Source organism: Monodelphis domestica, chromosome 6 (genome assembly GCF_027887165.1).
Source record: "Monodelphis domestica isolate mMonDom1 chromosome 6, mMonDom1.pri, whole genome shotgun sequence".
Lineage (NCBI taxonomy): Eukaryota > Metazoa > Chordata > Mammalia > Didelphimorphia > Didelphidae > Monodelphis > Monodelphis domestica.
In genome coordinates this window covers 20,057,098-20,083,204 of record NC_077232.1, presented here as the reverse complement: position 1 = coordinate 20,083,204, position 26,107 = coordinate 20,057,098, and the positions used below count along the sequence as shown (strand labels likewise).

At 40.5% G+C, this 26,107-nt stretch overlaps 1 protein-coding gene across 1 annotated transcript; it reads right to left on the bottom strand.

The window, feature by feature from the left end:
• Positions 1-19,293: 19,293 nt before the first annotated feature.
• Positions 19,294-24,598, bottom strand: LOC100619031 (proteoglycan 3-like). The gene is made up of 5 exons (XM_056803751.1): positions 24,544-24,598; positions 22,297-22,532; positions 20,779-20,910; positions 19,839-19,947; positions 19,294-19,482 (listed from the first exon to the last, which is right to left on the bottom strand). Exons 1-5 carry the CDS (start codon positions 24,596-24,598, stop codon positions 19,424-19,426), a joined length of 591 nt encoding a protein of 196 aa, XP_056659729.1. The 3' UTR covers positions 19,294-19,423.
• Between the last annotated feature and the right edge of the window lie 1,509 nt (positions 24,599-26,107).

Here is a 26,107-nt window from a genome sequence, read left to right as displayed (position 1 = left end):
AGCATCTGAGGACACATTTGAACCCAAGAACTCTCCAGTCCTGGCTTTCTATTCCCTGAGCCACCACCTGACGGTTCCTTAATAAACATTTTTAAACTACTTATGACAACTTCAAGGTTCATATCCAAGATTTTTTCCTGATTTTTCATATTAAATTGTTCATATTTCTTAAATTAATCATAACAAACAGGACTGATTAGGGACTACTAAAAAAGAATGAGTCTATGAATGACAATTTGTCTTAGTCAGTTTCAAAAAAAATGACTCTACTAAGCCATCTTTTTTCTTTTTTTTCTTTAGAATATTTTTTCATGGTTACATGATTCATGATCATTCCCACCCCTCTTCTCTTCCCTCTCCCAGAGTTAACAAGCAGTTCTTCTGAGTTATACATGTATCATTGTTCAAAACCTATTTTCATGTTATTCATATTTGCAATTAGAGTGATCTTTTAACACCAAAACTCTAAGCATATCCATTTTGAACTATATGATTGATCATATGTTTTGGGTTTTTTCTGTGTTTCTGCTCCCACAGTTCTTTCTCTGAATGTGGATAGTGTTCTTTCTCATAAGTTCCTCTGGATTGTCCTGGATCATTGCATTGCTGCTAGTGGAGAAGTCTATTACATTTGATTGTACCACAATGTATCAATCTCTGTGTACAAAGTTCTCCTGCTTCTGCTTCTTTCACTCTGCATCAACTCCTGGAGGTCATCTCAGTCCACATGGAATCCCTCCAGTTCATTGTTCCTTTGAGCACAAAAGTATTTCATCACCAACAGATACCACAATTTATTCAGCCATTCCCCAGTCAAGGGACACCCCCTCATTTTCCAATTTTTGCCACCACAAAGATCAAGGCTATAAATATTTTTTGTACAAGTATTTTTCCTTATTATCTCTTTGGGAGTACAAACCCAGCAGTGGTGTGACTGCATCAAAGGGCAGGCATTCTTTTAAAGTCCTTTGGGTATAGTTCCTAATTGCCCTCCACAATGGTTGGATCAATTCACAACTCTACCAGCAACCATTGAGCCACCTTAAGGAAGATTATGCTTTGAATTGATTCCTCACTAGCTGGGCTGGGTGTCTCAATCATTCACACTCTCTCCAATCTTCCTACTCAGCAAGAACATAGAATTATTGATCTTGAGATTTGTCAAAAGACATGTATTTCATGTGAAAAGTTCATGTGGGTTCCAAACCATAGACCTTTGATCCATTTGCAAAAGACTCTCTCCATCCAGCTTCACTAACCTGACACCTAGTGTGTCTTAAGTTACACAAAATGGCTTGGGATATATGACTGATTTCCAAGAGGCCCAAAGGATGAAGCCCAAAGAAAAGGTATCCTCGGTTCCAAAGTTCAGGATCCCCCTATCCGCCTGGAAAGTCCTCAACCCATGACCTTGGAAGATCAGCTATTTGACCAACATCCTTAGACAACAGTCCAAGATAAGAAATATAAACTCTCTGTGATGAGAGCTTTGGTTCATTTTATGATCTTTGGAGATAACTGACTGAGACAGTTGCCTGTGAAATCACACCTGGAATGCCATGGTACCTGGAATGTACCATGTGGGCAGACACTTCCCTATTTGTAGGCACTAAGTTAGGAAGGTCAGAAGATGTGTCCTCAAATCCCAGCCCTGCCAAAGACTGCCTATATAGCCTTGAGCAAGTCACTTAACCTCACTGGGTCACAGTAGCCTCAGTTGTAAAATGGAGGTATAGGTTGAACTACATGACCTTGAAGATCCCTTCCAGCCTGAAATCAATGAATTCATAAAGACCCACTGACATATTTCCCAGGGCAATTTGGTTTCCTTCTCTATATTATCCCATGTTTCTTGAGTTTGGGTTGAAAAGAAATTAAAAAGAAAATCTCCCCAGTGGTGCCTAGAAGTCTCTCCCAAAGGTGACATCTGGGGTGGCTATCCAAGGTTTCCCTTGTAGTATATGTCCTTTGCATGTGCAGTAGATGAGCCTAGATAGTCCCTGTTTTAAGGGCTTCAGGGACAATGTTTTGTGTGGCTGAACTGGTAGAATGGCTTCTTGTTTGATTGGAGCCTCATGCCCTGGGAGGGAATCAGAACCTCACAAAGTACTACTGTTTGGGGAATATCACTGAGCTGTGATGAATCCACCAATGAATTGAAATGAGAGTCCATTGTTGTTTTTTATAGACCTATAATTTCATCAATATAGGGAGCTCCTTACTGGTGAGGACTTTCCTCTTCCATTGTACAGCAGTATCTGTTTGGCAATTCATATTGTTGTTTTTTCTTCTTAAGACATTGAAAGGGGCACTGAGTGGCCCAGTATTTTGAGAGCCAGGCTTAGAGACAGAAGGTTCTAGATTCAAATATGGCCTCAGGCACTTCCTAGCTGTGTGACCCTAGACAAGTCACTTGAACCCCATTGCCTAGCTCTTACCACTCTTCTACCTTAGAACCAATGCACAGTATTGATTCTAAGATGGAAGGTAAGGGCCTAAAAAGAAAAAAAAAAGACATTTATGAAGTGATTTAAGTTTGATAAGGTACTTTCTGGACCACAGTCATGTAAAGTTACCTACCTTACAGTTCAAATTCATTTCTTCCACTTGAGAAGAGAAGCAACTGAGTCTTTTTTTTTTAAACCCTTACCTTCCATCTTGGAGTCAATACTGTGTATTGGCAGACAGAAGAATGGTAAGGGCTAGGCAATGGGGGTCAAGTGCCCAGGGTCACACAGGACCTCCCGTCTCTAGGCCTGGTTCTCAATCCACTGAGCTACCCAGCTGCCCCCATGCACAACTGAGTCTTGAAGAGATATAATGGCTTGCCCAGTGTCACATAGCTAGTAAGAGTCAGAGCTGGGATTTGAACCCTAGGCTCAAAAGTCTTTTTTTTTCCTCACTGCTGCTTTCTATAGCTACATGTCTTCACCCAGAGGTCCATGATGAGTTTCTCTAATGTCGTTATTGTGGTTATTGTGGTTTTGTTTTAAAACTCTTTCTGTCTTAGTATCACATCAAAGACAGAACGATGGCAATGGCTAGACAATCAGGGTCAAGAAACTTGCCCAAAGCTACACAGCTAGGAAGTATATGAGGCCACATTTTAATCTAGGGCCCCCTAACTCCAGGCCTGGTGCTCTATCCACTGTACTACCTATGTGCCCCTTTGATAATGTTTTTTACTTTCATTGATACTCACTTTCTTCTGTAAAATAGTCATATCTCCCTCACACAGTTCTGAGACTCACAAGGGGAAAGATATGTAAAGCAATTTGTAAACTTTCAATCTCCATATTATTGTCTGAAAATCACAAAGAAGCAGCCCTTATTTTATTATCTGCCCTGACTACATGGAAAACTATTGCTTGAGGTTAAAAATATAGATTTGCATGCATGTAAAAATTAAATGTCTAATAAAATAGTATATTTTAAGAGATTCATTCATGATCATTAGAAATCAAGGAATAAAGAAGATACTGAATCGCTGTCTCTCACCAGCTATGTGATATTGGGCTACTCTCTTTGCCTCTGTAAGTCTTAGTTTCTTCTGTAAAATGAAAATTATTAGAGGCACCCCTTTCATGAACATATCTTTGCCATTCTCTCCAAGCCTAATCAATCCATTGTTCTTCAGCCTCCACTGAAACTTTGGCTTCTGGCTTAGCTTTTAGTTTACTGCTTTAATTGATTTTATGATTTTTGCCATCTGTCTAAAGTATACAAGTTTCACTGAAACACCACCAGTGGGGTCATCAATTCATCAGAGATGTGACCTGATGGAGAAATACCTTCCATAGACCTGAATGTTTGGTCAAGTAGTCTTTGACTTTTGAAAGCTCCTGCCCATTCACTGTCTCATTTGAACTCATTCCGCCCTCATTATGTCCCTGGGAAGAAGGTATGGAAGACAGATACTCATGTTTCATTCACTCATTCATATATTCACTCATCTAATATTGTATGGATCATTGCTGCTAGTGGAAAAGTCCATTACATTCAATTGTGCCATAATGTATCAGTCTCTATGTACAATGTTCTCCTGGTTCTGCTCCTTTCACTCTGTTCAAAACAAACATAGTTTATTATTCAAAGAGCAATGGGGAGACATAGAGTGGGCATGAGCAGTCTGTAACACATTTCCAATTCAGGTTTAGACTGGAAATGTGGTGTGAATGTTCTCATTAGAGAGGTACACAACAGGGGGCAGCTGGGTAGCTCAGTAGATTGAGATCCAGGCCTAGAGACAGGAGGTCTTGGGTTCAAATCTGGCCTCAGACACTTCCCAGCTGTGTGACCCTGGGCAAGTCACTTAACCCCCATTGCCTAGCCCTTACCACTCTTCTGTCTTGGAGACAATACACAGTATTGACTCCAAGATGGAAAGTAAGGGTTTTTCAAAAATAGAGGTACACAACATGTAATCAAGACAAGGGTTAAACACTGGCCATTTTGGGTGCTCCATTGCTATTCACCCAAAGTCAATGGATCTGGGCAAGAAGAAAGACTCAGGCATGCTGGGTGGATGCCCATGCCACTTCTTCAGGAAGACATAAACAATATTGAGTCAATAGAGATGAATGGATTTCAATCTGCTCTGTTTCAGTGAGTATCTGCACCAGTGAGGTCCCAGATGGACATCTTGTTGAGGTATAAAAGTAAATAACATTAATGTCAATATTGATCACTAATATGAATGCCTTGCATTTGTATGGCCCTTTGTAGTTTATACCAAGATATTTGTATACATTATATAATGTGATCCTCCAAATAACCCTATGAGATAGGCATAATAGCCAATTTTATCTCTATTTTACTGATAGAGAAACTGAGATTCAAAGAAGTCAAAGTATTTCCCTGGGATCTTCCAGCCAGGACTCTAACCTGGGTCTTGTGACCCAAGTCTTGTTTGGTTAAGTGGAGAAAGAACTAGCTCTGGAGTTAGGATAATTGGGTTTGAATCCTGGATGCAATACTTGACTAGCTATATGACCCTGGACAAATCATGTTAAGCTGTCTTTGTTCTAGTTTTCTCTTCTGTCAAACAGGGATCATAAAAAGTGTACTACATGCTTTGAGTATTGTTATAAGGAAAGAACAGTGCAAAGTTTGAAATGCTGTAGAAATAAAAGAATATTTTCACTGATCCTCAGCAGTCTATTGATTCCAAGGACTTCTACTTCCCTTATCCTCCATCATTGACAAGCTTTGGGGAGGGGGTATGGATAGGAATGCTTTAAAAAAAAGATATCTCCATCAACTGGAACAAGATTACACCAGACTATTTCAGTGAATGGCTTGTTGACCGTTGTACCTTCTCCCAATCTTGATATTATTTCCTTTATGTTACTTGTCTTTGGGGGCAAGTTGTATTTATTATGTATTATGGTATTACATTCCTGGGCTAGTTGTATTTATTAACTCAACTGTGGTTCAGTTGGTTAAGGGAAGGTGCTGTTTCATTCCCCTCGCCAGACTAGAAAAGTTGGGGAGATCTAAGTACCACCAGGGAACAGAAGGGACTATTGGCCATTGGTAGAGATATCCCTCCCCACAGTTACTTCGAAGGAAAGTGTCTAATATAAATTAGAGGAAAAGGGGTGGATTTGGAGTTCAGTGGCCTCCTTTCAACTTGAGGAGTTTCTTTACAAAATCAAAGACTAATCTTCCTGTCCCACCACTACCAATAGAAAACTAATCTAACATCTGTAAAAATTGAATCTCTAATAATAGAAATATTTTATTTTACAGAAGTTTATTAAAGATCCTTAAAAATCAAGGAATAAAGAAGATACAAAAATAAAGACCATGTGCCCACAGCTGATCAGCCAGTTCACACACCCACCTTACCACCACCAAGCTCGGGACAGGAAGTTAGTGGGCTCCTGGGAAATTTAGTTCTTTTTTAGGGTAACAGATTTTCAATTATACACATCCTGAAAAGGAGAGGAGAGGAGAGGAGAGGAACCTCAGAATCACAGTGAGAAAGAAGGTGATATGATGTAGTAGAAAAATCATAAGACAAATGTTTGCTATTTTCCCAGTGAGTGAATTCAGGATAGTATAGATGCCTTCCCAAAACTAATTAAAGATTATCCCTTCTGGAGATTCACATGGACACAAACTATATTGCTAAAAGGATTGAAAAAATGGTGGAGTCATTTTTGGTTTTGTATTGCCAGAACCAACACAGAGCCTGACAAATAAAAGCCATTTGATAAATGTTTTTTGACTGAATGATTGACTGAACAAGGAACTGAAGACCTAAGGGTCACAGGTGGTGTTTTCATCACTACTGTCAATCAAAGGCAAGAACTTTAGAAGAGAAAGGCAAATTTGGGAAGTGAACAGCTAGCTAAGAAGATGGTGTTGGAAAATGGAATTTGAATTTCTGGACTACAACTTAAAATTTAGGAATGTTGGGCTGCTATCCAGACACGGAAGATTTTCTAACAAGAGCCAGATTCTTTTAAAAAGCATCTAATCTAATCATGAGAGTTCTCAATAATACAGTCTAATGTTTTTGTTAATGACTTGGACAAAAGCATAAGCAGCATACTTGTGAAATTTACACATGACATCAAGCTCAGAAGGATCTCTAACAAACTGAGTCAGAATCCAGGAAGCTCTTGACAGGCAAGAGCACTGGCCTGGATCTAATAACATAAAATTCAATAGATATTATAAATGTAAAGTCTTACACTTGGGTTCCAAAAATCATCTTCACAAGTGTAGCCTGGATAAGGCATTTTTAGACAACAATTTGGCTGAAAAAGATATGAGGGTTTTAATGGATAACAAACTCAATTTGAGTCAGCAGAGTGATATGCAGCCAAAATAACTTAATTTAATCTTAGGCTGCCCTAAGGGAAGCATAGCTTCCAGGAATAAGGAGTTGATAGCCTGGCAGTCCTCTCCCCTGGTCATCCCATATCTGGAGCATTATATTTGGTTCTAAATTCAACAGCTTAAAAAAGATACTGAGGAGGCAGCTAGATGGCTCAGTGAGTTGAAAATCAGGCCTAGAGATGGGAGATGCTAGGTTCAAATATGGCCTCAAACACTTCTTAGCTGTGTGGCCCTGTGCAAGTCACAACCCCCTTGCCTTGAATTTCCCACTCTTCCACATTGGAACCAATTATACAGTATTAATGGATTGATCCTAAGATGGATGGGGAGGATTTTTTTAAAAGATACTGATATTATATTTTGCATAATAATATATGTGTACCCCAGATTTAATTTCTTGTCAGCTCCAAGAAGGAAAAAAGAAGAGAGGGATGGAGACAAGTTTAATCATATAACTTCAGAAAACTTATGTGGAAATTTGTTATGTGTATCACAAAAATAATAAAATGAAAAAGATACCAAGAAGCTGGAGAGGAAGTTTGAGTTCATGGGTACATGGGATTCACTGAGGGAACTCATGATGTTCAGTCTGGAAAAGAAAAGTCTTAGGAGACACATAATAACTATGCTCAAGTATTTAAAGGGTTGTTGAGTAGGACTCTTCAATTTATCTTCAGGAGTCCTTGAAGGAAATCACAAAGAGGTAAAGTTAGTTTTGATGTGTAGAAAATTTCCCAGCCACAAGAGGTTCCCAAGTGTGAAATATACCCTGAGTCACTGTGGGTTACTCTTCCTTGGGAGCTTCTAGCACAGACAGACATTTCATGGAGACTATTCAGATATAGGTTCACCCAGATAGTCACTGAGGTCCTCTCAAAATCTGTGATTATTTGGAAAGGGAAAGAAAAGAAGGAAGGAGAAAGGAAGCAAAAGGAGAATAATTGCTTGTATATCTTTAACAAGCTAGATGCCACAGGGAGTAACCAAAATGTAGGAACAGAGTAGATCAGAAATTCAGAAAAGACAAAAATCCAAGAAGTTTGGCAGCGATTAATCCCATTGCCTCAGAATATGTTCATAAATGCACACATTATGGATAACAAGTAAGAGGATATTTGTGTTGTATTATTACTAGTTCTTTTACCTATACTGTTCTTTTTGAATTACATATCTTAATAAAAAGAGACAAATTTGAGTCATAAATATCACTGATGCTTGAAAGGATGGATTAATAGTGAAAATATGGTTGTGAAAGGTTAAACATTTAAAAGAAGAAGGATGCGTGAAAATTTTAGACACAAATACTACTAGGAGGAGAAGAAAGATGGGAAGAAGAAGAGAGAAGGGGGAAGGGAGGAGGAGGAGGAGGAGGAGGAGGAGGAGGAGGAGGAGGAGGAGGAGGAGGAGGAGGAGAAGAAGAAGAAGAAGAAGAAGAAGAAGAAGAAGAAGAAGAAGAAGAAGAAGAAGAAGAAGAAGAAGAAGAAGAAGAAGAAGAAGAAGAAGAAGAAGAAGAAGAAGAAGAAGAAGAAGAAGAAGAAGAAGAAGAAGAAGAAGAAGAAGAAGAAGAAGAAGAAGAAGAAGAAGAAGAAGAAGAAGAAGAAGAAGAAGAAGAAGAAGAAGAAGAAGAAGAAGAAAAGAAGAAAGAAGAAGAAGAAGAAGAAGAAGAAGAAGAAGAAGAAGAAGAAGAAGAAGAAGAAGAAGAAGAAGAAGAAGAAGAAGAAGAAGAAGAAGAAGAAGAAGAAGAAGAAGAAGAAGAAGAAGAAGAAGAAGAAGAAGAAGAAGAAGAAGAAGAAGAAGAAGAAGAAGAAGAAGAAGAAGAAGAAGAAGAAGAAGAAGAAGAAGAAGAAGAAGAAGAAGAAGAAGAAGAAGAAGAAGAAGAAGAAGAAGAAGAAGAAGAAGAAGAAGAAGAAGAAGAAGAAGAAGAAGAAGAAGAAATAACTTTTATAAGGAACATTTCACTTTTTATAACAGGATATCTTATCACATAAGGAAATCAGAAGCCAGAGCAGAGATACAATAGAGAGTATGTGGGGAAACAAGCAATGGAACAGACACAGAAGGCATGTTGTCATCAAAATCTTTACAGACCACCTGAACATAAGGCATAGTTCAGGCAATTACAAAATAATCCAAAGGCATATACATCATCTTACATGATCCTCATAGCAATTCCATGCAGTATGTCATAATATTAATTACTATTTTACAATAATAATTATCAAGAAATTATAAGTATTACTTGAGAGTCAGTTTGATGAATCTAGATTCAAGTTCTACCTCTGACACATCCTGGCTGTATGATTCTTGGGAAATCAGTTAATTCTTAGTACTTTAGACAACTCTCTAAGTTTATAAATCATAGTGAAGATTCTATTACTGCATTGAATTCCCTCACACAGGAGTTCTTGATACCAGTGAAAATACAGTTCAATTTCTGCCCTGAGTTATTATTTACATTTAGTTTTATGCCAGGAAAAGGAAATTGAATCTTAGTGTGGGAAGTGACTAGCTCCAGTTCATATAGGTAGTATGTGATAGAGTCAGTTTTCAGTTCATCAAACTCTTCACTAAACCTCCATCGAATTGATTTTCTCATCAACTAAATGAAAAACACTCTTTTAGTTTTCACAGTTAATTGTTTTGTGTAATGTCCTGGGCAGAACTGACTGAGGAGTTGAAAAAAATTTTTTTTAATTTTTCTGCTTCTGATTAGCTCCCTCTCTTGGTCAAGTCAGAATTTTGTTGACTCTTTCCCCATCTCTGAAAAGAGGTCTAAAGAACTAGATGAGGAGGGAGAGCACTCCAGGCTTAGGGGAACAGTCTCCAGAAGCCTGAAATGGGATGGGGAATAAAATGGAAGAAGGGGAGAGCATTTTGCATTCAGGGAACAGCCAGCAGGCCAGTCTGGCATGAGTAAAGAGTGTGTGAGGGAGATTAATCTGCAAGCAGCTTGGAAAGACAGATGGAAGGAGACTACTGTGAAGAATTATAAATGGCAAACAGAGGAGATTATTCCTCATCCTAAAGGAAATGGAAAGTCATAGAAATATATTGGACAAGGGAAGGAAATGACCAGAACTGTGCTATAGGAATCTATTTTTTTTTTATATATGTGTTGGAAATAGATTGGAAAGGGGAGAAACTGGAGGCTCTTTCAGTAACTCAGGAAAACAGTTGATAAGAGTCTAGATTAGGTTGGTTGGGAAGAGAAGGGGAAATATAGATCTTGAGCAGAGAGAATGGATAAGATTTGGCAGTTTTATTACATATGTGAAGAGTTTGGTTGGCTAGGAACTTGGGCAACTAGAAGAACTTTAATGGCCTCAACAGAAATGGGGGAATTAGTATCCTGGGCTTGACTTGGGGAGGGATATGAGTTCCATTTGGAAATATTGAATTTGAAGTGCATATGGTGAAGACCCAAGTGAGTAGTAAGTTTAGAAGACAGTTGGACATAGAGACTGGAGATTAGCAGAGACATGAGGGCTAAATATGTAGACCTGAGAGTCATCTGCACTAACATGACTTTTGAATGCATGAGAACTCATGAATTCACTGAAAGGAAAGTAGGAACAGAAGTGGAAGGGCCCAGGACCAAGCCCTCGTGCCTGGGGCTAGGACATGAATAAAGACTCAGCAAAGGACTCCCAGAAAGATCAGTATCACATGTAGGAAGAGAACCACAACATAAACTCAAACAAAAATCCAGAGATGAGAAAGTATCCAAAAAAGGGTGGGATGGGGAGCAGTGAATAGTACCACAGTAGAGTCTCCAAGAAGAATGAAGACTGAAAATAAGACATAGAATGTAGTAATAAAGAGATAATTGGTAACCATAAAGGGAGCAGTTTCTTTCTAATGGTGGAAGAAAAAGGCAGACTACAAGGGTTTAAGGAGTGAGTGGGAGGTGAGAAAGTGGAGGAATGAGTATAGATAACCTTTTCTAGGAGATGACTGAGAAATAGAGGAGGGCTATGGGATGGTAATGAGAGTAGTTAATAGAATCCAGTGAAGGGATAAAATTAGTAGACTGACCTATCTTTAGCTGGCTATATGTTTTGAGTTAGTTTTTTCCATTAGTTGAGATGAGGGCCTCTCAATCATCCATACTCTGCCGGTCTCTCTCCTAGCCAACAGCACTGTGTTGCTTAGGCTTAGAAAAGGAAATGGGGTCAAAGTAAAAGATATTTTCTGTGAAAAGTGAGAAAGCCTGTTTAGAGTACGAATCCCAGATGTTGATCCTATTAGCACAAGCCCTGTTTTCAGTTGAAGCTCTGGTCTAGCTTGAAATATTGGGCATTGTACCCTTTGACCCAGCCATACCACTGTTGGGTTTGTCCCCCCAAAGAGATAATAAAGAAAAATACTTGTACAAAAATATTCATAGCCATGCCCTTTGTGGTGGCCAAAAATTGGAAAATGGGGGGGGTCCATTGATTGGGGAATGGCTGAACAAACTGTGGTAGGTGTTGGTGATGGAATAGTTATTATCCTCAAAGGAATAATGAACTGAAGGGATTCCATGTGAGCTGGAAAGACCTCCAGGAACTGATGCAGAGTGAAAGGAGCAGAACCAGGAGAACACTGTACACAGAGACTGATACACTGCAGTACAATTGAATGTAATGGACTTCTCTACTAGCAGCCATGCAATGATCCAAGACATTTCTGAAGGATTTATGAGAAAGAACACTCTCCACATCCAGAGGAAGAACTGTGGGAGCAGAAACACAGAAGAAAAACATATGATCAATCACATGACTCAATGGGGACATGATTTGGGTTTTGATGTTAAAGGATCACTCTACTGCAAATATGAATGATCTGAAAATAGATTTTGAACAACGATACATGTATAACCCAGTGGAACTGCTTGTCAGCTCCAGGAGATAGGGGGGTGAAGAATCATGTAACCATGGAAAAATATTCTAAAATTAAAAAAGAAAAAGAAAAGAAAAGAAATAGAAAGAAAGAAATATTAGACATTGGCTTGGAATCTCTGCCTGGCATCCCTGAGGCACCAGGGGCAGCTTTATCTCAAGTAACCAAAGATAATGGTCTCCCTATCTTGACTTGGGCCCCATATTTGAAGTTTGGAAAGTTAAACCTCTAAATTTAGGAGGCCCAGATGTGTGGTCACCAGGCTTGGCCAACAGCCCCTGAACTAAAAGATAAGCTCTTAGTGGCAGTCTGGTCTGTTTCTAGGGCCCAAGGGAGATAATGGCTGAGGCAGTTGCTCTGTGAAATCAGTCCCCAGGGATGCCCTAGGTCAACTGCTAAGCTACTTACTTCTCCATTTGCAAACAACCCAGAGACATTGAGAAAAGAGGGTCAGAACTTCTCTCTCTCTTACCCCCAATCCTAAACTCTAAGACTTTCATGGGCCTGGGCAGTAAAACCCATCACAACATGGCCCCTTCCTACTTTTCCAGCCTTCTCATACTCTATTCTCCTCCACACACTCTATGATCCATTGACATTGACCTCCTTGCTATTCCTCAAACATAACACTATATCTCCCATCTCTTTGCCTGTCTACTGACTATCCCCCCTACTCACAATCTTCTTCCTCCTCACCTCTGGCTCCTGGCTTCCTTCAAGCTTCATCTCAAATCCTCCTTTCCACAAGAACAATGATCCCTACTTCTAGTCTCTTCCCTCTGAGATTGCTTCCCATTTATCCTATAGATATCTTCTAAGTGATTGCTTGCATTTATTTCCTCGATTAAATTGAGAATTCTTTAAGGGTAGGATGTGTACTTTTGCCTTTATTTAAATCCCCAGTTCCTAACACTAACCGCCTAGTTATCCCTTAATAAAAGTCTGTTGACTGACAAAAGGAGAGTAAACTTTCCTTTCCCATCCCTACCAATACATCTCTCTTTAACATATGTAGTTTTTCTTCACAATCATTACTGACCACAAAGGAATGTCCTCTAGATAGAATATTAGAAAAGAGATGAAAAAAAGTGGAACTGTTCCTTGCCTCACAGGGATGACCCAAGGGAAGCATTTTTGTAAATTGGAAAAGAGTGCAGAAATGGAAACTGTTGGCACGATCTCACTGGAATCTACTTCCCTGAGGGATGATTTCTTTCCTTTAACTCTCAGCATCACCAGGTTAGAGAAGGACCTAAAGTCCATAAGAAGACCTGAGAAGGACTTGGGGATAGAAGTCCTAGAGAAAAGAAGACTCAGACGAAGGCAAGTAGCTACAATCAATATTGGGAGGACATTCATGTAGGAAAGGGGTTAGACTTCTCTCTGTTTTAGCAGGGTAGAACCAACATCAATTGGTGGAAGTGAGAGAAACCAATGTAGACTGGAAATGTAGAATAATCTGTTTCAGAGGGTTCACCTTCATTGGAAGTCCTTTTTTCTTTTAAGCCTTTATCTTCTGCCTTAGAATCAATCTATGTATTGGTTCCAAGGCAAAAGAGTGGTAAAGGCTAGGCAATGGTGGTTAAGTGACTTGTCCAGGGTCACACAATTAGGAAGGATGTGAGTCCAGATTTGAACCTAGTACCTCCCATCTGGCTCTCAATCCACTGAGCTACCCAGATGCCCCCATTGTAAGTCTTCAAGCAAAGATTGAATGACCACTTGTTGGATATGTTAAAGTCTGAGTTGAACTAGATGGTCATGAAGATAGTCATTCCAACTCTGAATTTCTATAATTCTGTGACTACTTAGACTCAGAAAAGAATATATAGGATCATGTAGGTAGCAGAATCAAGATATAAATTTCTATCCTCTGATTCTTTTTTTAAAAACCCTTACCTTATTCTCCAATTGATAAATGGGCAAGGGACATGAATAGGCAGTTTTCAGATAAAGAAATCAAAACTGTTAATAAGCACATGAAAAAGTTTTCTAAACATCTTATAAGCAGAGAGATGCAAATCAAAACAACTCTGAGGTATCACCTCACACCTAGCAGATTGGCTAACATGACAGCAAAGGAAAGTCATGAATGCTGGAGGGGATGTGGCAAAGTAGGGACATTAATGCATTGCTGGTGGAGTTGTGAACTGATCCAACCATTCTGGAGGGCAATTTGGAATTATGCCCAAAGGGCGATAATAGACTGTCTGCCCTTTGATCCAGCCATAGCACTGCTGGGTCTGTACCCCAAAGACATAATAAGGAAAAAAAACTTGTACAAGAACATTCATAGCTGCGCTCTTTGTGGTGGCAAAAAATTGGGAAAATGAGGGGATGCCCTTCAATTGGGGAATGACTGAACCAATTGGGGTATATGTTGGTGATGGAATACTATTGTGCTAAAAGGAATAATAAAGTGGAGGAATTCCATGGAGACTGGAACAACCTCCAGGAAGTGATGCAGAGCGAGAGGAGCAGAACCAGGAGAACATTGTACACAGAGACTGACACACTGTGGTACAATCGAATGTAATGGACTTCTCCATTAGTGGCAATGCAGCGATCCTGAACAACCTGGAGGAACCTATGAGAAAGAACACTATTCACATCCAGAGGAAACACAGTGGGAGTAAAAACACCGAAGAAAAACAACTGCTTTAATACATAGGTCGAAGGGATATGGTTGGGAATGGAGGCTCTAAATGAACATCCTAGTGTAAACAGCAACATGGAAATAGGTTCTGATCAAGGACACAAGTAATACCCAATGAAATTGCCCGTTGGTTGCAGGAAGAGTGGGTGGAGGGGAGGGAGGGAAATAATGTGATTATTGTAACCAAGGAATAATGTTCTAAATTGACTAAATAAATTAATTCAAATAAAAAAAAAAAGCCCTTACCTTCCAACTTAGAAACAACATTGAGTATTGGTTCCAAGGCAGAAGAGCAGTAAGGACTAGGCAGTGGAGGTTAAATGGCTTAGGGTCAAATAGCTAGGAAGTGTATGAGTCTAGATTTGAACCCAGGACCTCCCCTCTCTAGACCTGGCTCTTCATCCACTGAGTCACCTAGCTGCCCCACCCCCATCTGATTCTATATCGAGGGCTATTAATTTGTGCAAGGTTCTACATTGGTCCATGCTTTGTATTCTTCCGGTTTGGAAAATTAGAAAACAATCCCAGAATTTCCTGATTCCCAGTTAGGGAAATATCCTGCTCCTTAAACTGATTTTTTTTTTAACCCTTACCTTCCATCTTGGAGTCAATACTGTGTATTGGCTCCAAGGTAGAAGAATGGTAAGAATTAGGCAATGGGGGTCAAGTGACTTGCCCAGGGTCACACAACTGGGAACTGTCTGAGGTCAGATTTGAACCTAAGACCTCCTGTCTCTAGGCCTGGCTCTCAGTCCACTGAGCCACCCAGCTGCCCCCTCATTAAACTGATTCTTAAGAAATGATGGAATGCCAGAGTTGGAAGACACCACAGTGGCGATCTAGTCCAACTGGTACACCCAAAGAATTCCTACTACAACACAACCAACAACAGTTAGTCATTGTCTTCCAAGAAGACATCCACTGGCCAGGGGTAGGGAAAGGGGGCTCACTATTTCCCAGGCAGCTCTCTAACATTAATCTATTCTTCAGCTTCCTCAGTTCTGAGGACATTTAGAGATTCCGTTATTCAGTGTGTTTTCATCTGGGTTCTGATATTCAATAACTGTGTAACATTCCACATAAGGAGACATTAAGACATTTTTCCTGACATCAAGTCCAAATTAGTCTCTCTGTAAATCCCAACCTTGCTTCTAGTTCTGAACAAATGTCCATGTGACAGCCCTTCAAAGACCTGAAAGCAGCTATTATATCTTCTGTGAGACCTCTTCTCCAGGCTAAACAACCTCAGGTCCTTCCATCAACCCTCATATGACATGACTTCATGGACGCCATCCTAGACGTCTCCTCTTTCCAGTTTGCCAGTGTCCTTTCTAAAATATGGGCCCCAGAAATATACTATGGAAGATATAGTTTGATGAGGGCAGAGTACAGTAAGACTAGCACTTCCCTATTCTTGGAAGTGACTCTTGAGCTCTATAATTCCTGGCTCTATAAAGCCCTGGCCAAGCTGGAGGACTCCCACAGCCTATTATCTATAATAGGCTTAGAAAGAAGAGTTAGGGTGTTCCTCATTGAATCTTATTAATAATCTTAGAATCCATTATATTTTATACCACTTCCTTATTTACAAAGTGCTTTACCTACATTTTCTAGAGTAATCCTTATAATCCTATAGAGTTGGGCAGATGGTAAAATTGAGGTACAGGGAATTAAAGTGTCAAGAAGCTTATAGACAAACAGAGGACAAACTGAGGGAGTGGAAACACCGAGGAAAAGCAACTGCCTGACTACAATGGCTGAGGGGACATGACAGAGGAGAGACTCTAAACGAACACTCTAATGCAAATACTAACAACATGGCAATGGGTTCGAATCAAAAACACACGTGATACCTAGTGGAATCACGCGTCGGCTATGGGGGGGTGGGAGGGAGGAAAAGAAAATGATCTTTGTCTTTAATGAATAATGCATGGAAATGATCAAATAAAATACTATAAAATTAAAAAAATTTAAAAAAAAGAAATATCTCTGAAAAAAAAAAGAAGCTTATAGACAAGGTCTGCAGGACAGCGAGGACTCAAACCCAGATCTCATGACTCCAAATCCACACTCACTCTTTCCACTAAAATAAATGCCCAATGTCTCCTCTGTCCTAACAGCACTCCTCTCTCATTAGCCTGGTTGGTGATGGAGACAGGACCATTAAAGAAAGCTGTCTGATCCCAGTATCTCAATCAAGAGGAGACCAGGAATGTGTAAACATTTGTATGCTCCTCATAACTACTCTCACCTAAACTTCATGTAGAATGTGTCTCATTTTATTTCATTTTCTTCTGTTTCACTCCAATTGTATTCCTTAACACCATCAAGTTGAAGTTGGTTAAAGAGAAAAGAAGTTTCACTCCATGCCAGACCAGTCGAGTTGGGTGGATCTCAGTTTCTCTTATCTTCAAAATGAAGCTAATAATACTACACTACCTACTACAGAGGGCTGTTGGGAGGAAAGTACTTTTTTAAATCTCAAAGGGCCACAGAAATGTCAGGAATGTAACTGCTACTCCTTGGAGCCCTGGGGCACTGGGATCTACCCAACTCTTTCTCTCCAGACTCTCTCTCTGTCCAGACATGCAACTTGTTCCCTTCTCTGGAGTGTTTAATGCTCCACTAGAGCCTAAACTGGGAGCTGGATCCTGGGAAGTGTGGCTTGACTTGGGAACTTTCTTCAGTTCATGTGGCTTAATGATCTTTCTCTCCTTCTCTCTCACTCTCTCTCTCTAACTTTAACTAATCACTAATTATAAATTAATAAACAGTCTCCAATGAATTTTAATCATTATAGCTACCGTCAAGAATGAAATTCTAAAAACAAAAACAAAATATTGAGATCAAGGAAGAACATCGGAGACTTCTAAAGAAACCAATGTGGCTGCAGAGGTTACTCATCTCATGAACTTGGATTTTAAGAAAGGTGACAGACAGTAAGTGTAGGGAAAGAAATATGAAAGACTACAAAGATGTGTCATGATCCTTAAAACTAGGACCAGGCTAAGCCTTACAAGAAAGACTGATGATAAAAAAAAAAAAGATTCATTTTGTTTGGGTTTTAGCTATGTTGAAGAGGAATAGGGGTTAGAATTTCTGCTCAGGGTTGGTTGGACCATAATACTGGATGACCATGTAAAAGTCAAATATGTACTTGGTGAAGTTGTGAGTTACAGTGAAAAGAAATTATTCTACAGGCAGAAGATCTGGGTTCAAATCTTGCTACAGATATGTATTATCCTTCTAACCTGGAACAAGTCCCTTAAGTTCCCTAGACTGAAGGTTCTTCATCTCTAAGATGAGGAACTTGGATTAGGTAGCTTCTGAGAACCATCTAGCTTCATCTTCAAGAACTACTCACCTCTTCTGTCCTCATTTCTATGCCAGTTTCTTTTTTTTCCCAACCTTTGCCTTCTCTCTTAGTATCAATTCTAAAACAGAGGTGTAGTGAGGGCTAGGCAATCAAGGTCAAGTGACTAATCCAGAGTCACACAGCTAGGAAGTGTATGAGTCTAGATTTGAACCCAGGTCTTCCTGACACCAGGACTGGCACTCTGTCCACCTAGTTGCTCCATACCAAAGAGATTCTGTGCTTCCTTTGGTTGACTTCAGAGAGAATTAGAAGCAAAATTTAAAAGCTGCAGAGTAATTTAATGTAAATATTTGGAGAACCTTCCTAACAATGAAATCTGTCTGCAGATTGATATGATACCCTGGAAGAGGTTTCTTCCCTGGCTTTCCACTTATTAAAGGCTTTTGGGCAGAGTTTAGGTGACCACTTGTCAACAACTGCATCAAATGGATTCTTCTACAGATATGGGTTGAAATAGAACAAGAAAAAACACTTTACCTCCTCTGCCTCAGTTTCCTCATCTGTAAAATAGGGATAATAATAGCACCTAGCCTACAGAGTTCTTATGAGGATCAAAGAAGACCATATGGCATCACCCCTTCCTGCTTGGGATTCATTGAGAGATTTTAGGGAGAGAGGGCTGCAAACTTGGGATAAATTACATCTTTATTTTCACTAACCTCTAACTTAAATACAGTATTTCCTTCAATTACATTTTTAAAAATCATTATCCTATGAATGGGTCCATAGGCTTCATCAGGCTGTTGAAGGAGTTTGTGTCACAAAGAAAGGTTAAGACTTGACTAGATGGAGTTCAAAGAACTAGACTTCTTCCTAGATCTGAAAGACAATGATTTTGAGGTTCTAGAAGTTTTCATCTTGATAGCTGGATAACTGACCTATTCTTCAGTTCCCTCAACTCTGAAAACATCTGGGAATTCTGTTATTCTGTGCGGTTTCATTCCAACTCTGATTCTCAACATTCTAGAACATCACTAAACTTTGCTGGTCCTCAGTTTTGACATAACAATAATGATAGTCCTTATCATTTATATAGTGCTTTAAGGTTTGCAAAATGTCACATTTCTATCATCTAGGTGGATCCTCACAATAACCCAAAGAATAGTATTTTCAGATTTTACATATAAGGAAACTGAAGCTAAGAAAGTTAAATGATTTACCCAAGGTCACATAGCTAGTAAGTTTCTGAGGCAGGATTTGAACTTTGGTCTCTCCATGACACCAAAACTAGCGCTCTAGCTACTATGCTAACCAGTTGCATCCCCCTTTCATTTCTAACATTTTCTCTTTTCTGTTTTCTGGTTCTTTGTGGTTCGATAGGTTCTAAAGTCCTTCCCAGCTATGACATTCTCTTTTCCATTTTCCAAGGTTCCATTTTCCAGCTCTAGATCGTATAAAACAGGACCACCTATGTTCCTTTTATCATTCCCCTTTCATCCCTAAGAATGAAATCTTTGGGTCCTTTCAAAATGTTTGTGTGTAAAGGCCAGGGGAATGGTGTCAGATGCTGGACAAAGAAGGGAGAACAATGTTTTGAGCTTTAAGAAATCTGGTTTATTTCAGGGAAACAGAAAAAGCAAAGGGGAAGAGCCAGGGTTTGAATCAGGTTCTGCAGAGGCATCATCATGTGGGTCTCGACTGAATTCTTCAGTGGAACCAGCTCAGACAGAGCAGACAAAAGGTAGGCGACGGCGGCATGGGGCTCGGCGCCAATGGCCCCCTGTTAAGAAAGTTACTCCTTCTTCCTCCATTGTATATCTCTGGCCTTTAAAGAACCCCACTGTTCATTCTTGCCCAGTATCCTCATTCCATTCTCCTTTTCAGTGGCCCCAGTAGAGTCAGAGAGGCCCTTAGGCATGGACTTCCAGTGAATAAACCTCTCATTGGGGCTACCTCCCATCCATATCCTTTGGTCGCCCATCCCATAAGGTGTCCTGCCTCCTCCATCCAACTGTTCTGGGGACCAGAGTTTAAATTCTGTTATATAGTAGGAACAGAATCAACATTGGAGAGATTTACCTGCTACTCATTCCCTTTCATCTACCCCATCCCCCAGGTTCCCTTGTTCCTACTCACCTCGGGTACATAAGGCTACACAGCGGCCCCCACCTCTTCCAGGTTGGCCTGCTGCCCAGTTAGAAAATGTCCAAGAACTCCCGTCAATCCATCGAAATCTTTTGCAAAACTATAGATCAGATGGGAAAGGACAAGTCAGGTGCAGAGACCATGAAATTGAGTCTCACACATGCCATACAGGAAAGCCGGCTAACAGTATCCCTGGCAGTCTCCCTTTCTGAACACCAGAGAATTATGGGAACTGGATCAAATCCAGCACTGTTCTAAACAGGAAAATATTGATAAGGATTATCCAAACCAAACTCACTGAGAACTATAGACATCCTCTCAGCCATGCCCACCACCCATATCATTGAGGGAATATCATCAGGGCTTTCTTTAAAGCCAGGTGAACAAAGAACTGGACTGAGGCTAGGTAGTTAGCTGGAACTCTGGGGCGGGGGGGCAACTGAATGGCAGCTGGGTAACTCAGTGGATTGAGAGCCAAACCTAGAGATAGGAGGTCCTAGGTTCAAATCTGGCCTTAGACACTTTCTAGCTGGGTGACCCTGGGCAAGTCACTTAACCCCCATTGCCACTCTTCTGCCTTAGATCCAATACACAGTATTGATTTTAAGATGGAAGGTAAGGGTTGGATTGTTGTTTTTTTTAAATAGAGAGTCAGGGAGGGACATCTAGGTGCGCAGTGGATAGAGACAGACCTGGAGATGGGACGTCCTAGATTCAAATCTGCTATGGTCTCTAAGGAACACTAAGAACACTTCATAAATGTGTGACTCTGGGCAGGTCACTTAACCCCAATTGACTAGTCCTTGTCACTGTTCTGTCTTGGAATCAGTACTTAGTGTTGATTCTAAGAAAGAAGGTAAGGGTTTTAAAAAGAGAGAGAGCACGCCAGGGAAAAGAGCTCCGTGCCCAGTGTTGATCTCCATTCTCTTACCCAGCCCTTGAGTTTGGCTCCAATCCAGACCTGACCCCGGTTGATTCCTCTAACTGAACAGAGGATTCGGTTGTTGGTTTGGAAGCTGTGGATAGAGACCAGATGGCCCTTATAGCAACGTCTGCAGATGTGCTGTGGAGATGTAAAAGAAAGAAAAAGAAACATGAATGGAGAATTCCTCTTGTTCCTAAACTCCAAGGCTCCCGTGAATTTTGTTATAGCAGGTTTCAGGAAGACAGAAGGAATAGGATTTGGAGGAGAAGGAGGAAAAAGAGAGAAGGAAAAGAAGGAGAAAAATAACTATTGGATATAGCTTTATGGTTTACAAAATGTTTTAAATATGGTATGATATGTGTCGCCCGCAGTAATACTGAGGTAATAATAACTCACATTCCAATTGTTCCTTAAAATGTTTTTTTCTAAAGCCTATACCAAGTTAAAGCTCCAACGACAGTTTATTAATGTGCCTGCTTTCTCACAGCCCTTCCAACATGTGTCATTTTTCTTTTTTTTCCAACTGAATCTGATAGGTGAAGTAAAATGCTAGAATTGCTTTAATTTGCATTTCTCTTCTTGACAGAGAGGTGACAGACTAAATATACAGAATGAAACACACAGTTGGAGACCTGGTCAATGTGGGAATTTGTTTTGCTTGACTGAATCTTTGTTCTAAAGGAGGTTTTGGGGTGTTTTTTTTGCGCTGGCAGCGAGGAAAAGGAGAGAGGGAGGAAAGAGAAATACTTATTAATTTAAAATTTTTTAATTTAAAAAATTAAACAAGAGAATTTCCTTCCTATGTGGCCATAAGTAAAGCACCACAGCCCCAATTTTCCCATCATAAAGCGAGCATACTGATATACATAGTTACCTACTTGACAAAATTGTTTTAAGGTCCAAGTGAAATAATTTATGTAAAGCACTTCACACCCTTTAATGAAATTTATCATCATTATCATTTCCTCATAACAACCCTGAGAGATGAGGGTGGTTTAAGTAGTGTTGTCCTCATTTTTGGAAAGAGAAAATTAACCCAAAGCAATAAAGTGATTTGTCCAAGCTCATACAACTAATAATAATAATAGTGCACTTTCCATTCTCCACTAATGACCAGATCCATTAAGGTCAACTTAATGCTATTATTTCTGCTATAAATCTTGGAGTGGTAATATGAAAAGAGCCTGGGATGGAAATCTGGGAACCTGACTTTTAGCCACAGATCTGACGTTATCTGTGTTATCTTGGGCAAATAAATACTTCTCTAGATCTTGGTTGCTTTCCTCTCTGAACTGAGAGGGTCAGACAAGATGGTCTTTAAAGCCCCCCCCCCAAACTCTGACTCTAAGAACATCTCTGGTCCAATATCTCCCTCCCACTTTCCTCCTGCGTCACCATTCCTATTCCAACCTCTGTGCTTACCTCAGTATTTCATCATGGAAAATAAATCAAAAAATGCTCAATGAATATCTTCCTTCTTCCCCCTACCCCCAAGGACTTTGTCCCAGCCTTTTTTTCACTCACCCGAGCTCTTCTGAATCTCCTTGCCTTCCTGACAACCAGGAACCTGCAGGTCTTACATCCTGGAGTACCCTGTATATACTCTACATCCTCTTCCTTTGGGCAAAGGTCTTCATTCTCCTCAGCAATGTCAGCCTCCTTCTCTTCATCATTCTCTTCCTCATCCTCTCCCTCTGGAATCTCTAGTTCTTGAGTCAGAGCTGTTTCTTCCTCAGACTCTAACTCGGGAGGCTCATGTTCTGAGAATGAGAAATGGAAAGAATACTGGACTGAGAAGAAAAAGGCCAAGGTTCTAGATTCAATGATCAGTTTGTTATGTAACCATCCACAAGTCACTCCTGCTCTGGGTCTCCATTTCAGCAGCCATAAAAAGAGGGATTGTCATTTTAGGAGAGGCCCTGTCCCTTCAGCACCATCCCTTTCCAAAAACACTCTTCCCAAAATACCACGGACAGTTCCCAAATCTCAACACCTCAGTGTACACTTTCACAGGACCTCAGCCTGTCAGTGATTTGATCTCTGGAATTCTTTATTGCCCCACATATGAGGACTCTGTCCTTTTAATAAGAGTCCAGAGTCAGAGTTAAGTTTGGTCCATGGAAAAAAAAAATTGGCCTGAATTAGAACTTGGATCGGAGTCCCAGTTCTGGCACTGACAAATTGTTTGCTCATGAGCTAGCCTCTATCCTATCCTAGTCCCTAGTTTCCTTATATGTAATCTGATGATGTCAGACCACATGAAATATAGCATCTCTTCTGACATTCCACGTTCTAAGTGCCCTGTCCGCAGTGACACTCAGTCCTTTCTGGTCTACGTTTTCTCCCAGCTTTGACATTCTAAATCTATGAATAAATGACCAGATCTTGTCTGACTGAAAGCCTAATTCAGGTGAGTCCTGACCCAAAGTGAATAGAAACTAGCTAGGAACAAAGAGGAAAGGGGGAGGCCTGGGATTTTAGGGAGCAGGAAGATACTTACTCTGATGAAGGGAAGGCACTGCCCCCAATAGGAGAAGAAATAAGATGAGAGATAGTTTCATCTTTAATAGTAGGAAAGCAGTTTCTTCTTCCCCTAGGGTTCCTCTTCTCCCAGAACCAAAGATCCACAGGAAATTATCCTCAGGAGGAAACGCACACTAAGTTCTTGCCTGGAGGAAAGACCTATGGAAAGAAGGATATGGGAAATAGCAGAGAAAAAAGACTTTGAAGGGAAGGAGAAGAGCAAGAGAAGAGAATCCCTAATCCTGCTCTGGTTCCCCAAAGGCAGAAGAGAATACTTTCTAAGGGATATGTATTCTGGATAATACTTTCCCCTGTGAGGTTGAGAGGCCATTTATGAAGGTCATGGAAGAAGAGAAATAAGGAGAGAGCATAGTGGCAAGCTTCATAACTCAGCAAGCAGCTCAGACATGGGATTTCAAAGCTTATAAAACCCATTCCCTCCTCAAAACTCAGGAAGCCATCATGTATCCAACCACATGTCCCCAACCTGCTTCCCCCCTCCAGGACTGAGGGGGGTTCCAAGGGTCACACATAGTTTCCAATTTCAGTCAAGATGAACCCTCCAGGAAAAAAAAAAAAAGAAATATATGGAAGCTAGAAGAGCATGCTTAAATCCAGGCTTTGCCATCTATTAGCTGCATAACTTGAGGCAATTCATTTGGCTCCTCTGAACCTCAGTTTCCTTTTCTGTAAAATTGACATGGTCAAGTCTTGCGCCGTGGTTGTAACACAGCATATATTAAGTGCTACATCTATATTTCCTATTGTTATCATCTTAGTTCCAACTTCTAAAAACAGAGAAACTATGGGCAGCTGGGGGGGGGGGGGCGGGTTCAGTGGATGGAGAGCCCGGCCTAGAGATGGGATGTTCTAGGTTCAAATCTGGTCCTCAAACATTTCCTGTGTGACCCTGGGCAAGTCACTTGACCCCCCATTGCCTAGTCTTCACCACTCTTCTGCCTTGGAACCAATACACAGTATTGATTTTAAGATGATAGGTAAAGGTTAAAAAAAGATACTATCACCTGTTTGGACTGAAAAAGGCCAGTGTTGAGCCAATGAATAATTACAAAGGGTCAGAAATTTTCTAGTGGGTTCCTTCTCCAGGTCAATGAGCAGTGACTAAGACTTCCCTCTTTCAGAGAACCTGAAAAATCTCAGCCCTTTCTTAAATAAAGGTAAGTCTTGGTATTGGGACAATCATGCTAGCCCTCGGACTCCATTTGCTCCAGAAAAGAAGAAACTCACCTCTTTGGAGAGCAGGGATGAAGATCAGATCTTCATCATTTCCTAGAACTTGCATCTTCTTGATGAGGTCTTATAGAGATCTGGGAGGAAGTCTCCAATGAAGAAGAGATTGCTCCAGCCCAAGTGGGACAGATGAAGTGATAATGATTGACTTGCCTCATCCCTTCTCCTTCTCCAAAGATTCCTATCACCCAGCTAAGGCCCTGAGTCTCCTGCCCCTTGCCCACTCTAAGGATGATAGGGATTGCTCTGGAAATTTCCTGATAGACACCTTCATATGTACACCTGCTGTCACAAGAACCCTATGAAGTGTGCAGTGCAAAGATGAGTATCCCCAGTTTATCTATGAGGAAACTGAAGCCAGAGAGAGAAAATAATAGCAATTTTGACACAGAGTGGCAGATCTGGACTCTAAAGACCTGAGTTAGGGTTCTGGTCCTCATTTACTGTTGGTATGACACTAAACATTTCTCTCTTTTTTTTAACCCCTTACCTTCTGTCTTGGCGTCAATACTGTGTATTGGCTCCAAGGCAGTAGAGTGATAAGGGATAAGCAATGGGGGTTAAGTGACTTGCCCAGGGTCACACAGCTGGGAAGTGTCTGAGGTCAGATTTGAACCTAGGACCTCCCATCTAAACATTTCTATTAATCTCTATGGGTCTCAGTTTTCATGCCTGTAAAGTGAGAGGATTTAAATCCCATTTACAACTCAAAATAGGGAGCAGCTGGGTGGCTCCTTGGATTGAGAGTCAGACCTGGAGATGGGAGACACTAGGTTCAAATCTGGCCTCAGATGCTTCATAACTGTGTGACCCTGGGAAAGTCACCTAACCCTCATTACCTAGCCCTTATCACTCTTCTGCCTCAGAGCCAATGCACAGGATTGATTCTAAGATGAAAAGTGAGGGATAGTTAAAAAAAAAAACAACAACTCAAAATATATGATCTTGTGACTTTCCCAAGGTCATACAGCTAGGGAGTTTGTCCTCATCCACATTTGTAGGGCATGAACACACAATCCCTCTCCTTAAAGAGCTGATAGTATAAGTAGGAATTTACACTAATAGACATGGAACAGTGAGAGAATCAACAGAGGACTTAAATGTAGAATATTGCTCTTCAGAGAAAGGAGAATTCATTGAGATGGGAAAGTCAGCAAAGGTAATCTACAAAAGAAGGGACTGGGATTGGGCCTTAAAAGATGGGTCAGATATGGATGATGGGCAGAGAGCAGTGGGAAGATCAGTCCGTGGAGAAGAGAACAACAAGAAAAAGGTGACTAAATCATGATGGGCATGGCTTATATAGTGTACATAAGGAGCAAGGTCTGACTGGAGTCAAGAGGTTACTTGTCCAAGGTCATTTAGCTAGAAAGTATTTGAATCCAGATTTGAACCCAGGTCTTCCTGACTCCAGCCCTAGCATGCCATCCAGAGTCATGTGGCTGCCCCTGTAATTCATTTTCCAAACAACAGTCAAAAACAATCTTCCAAAAGTTCAAGTTTCACAGTCACTCCTCTGCTCTGGAACCCTCAGTGACTCCCTATAACCTCTAAAATAAAA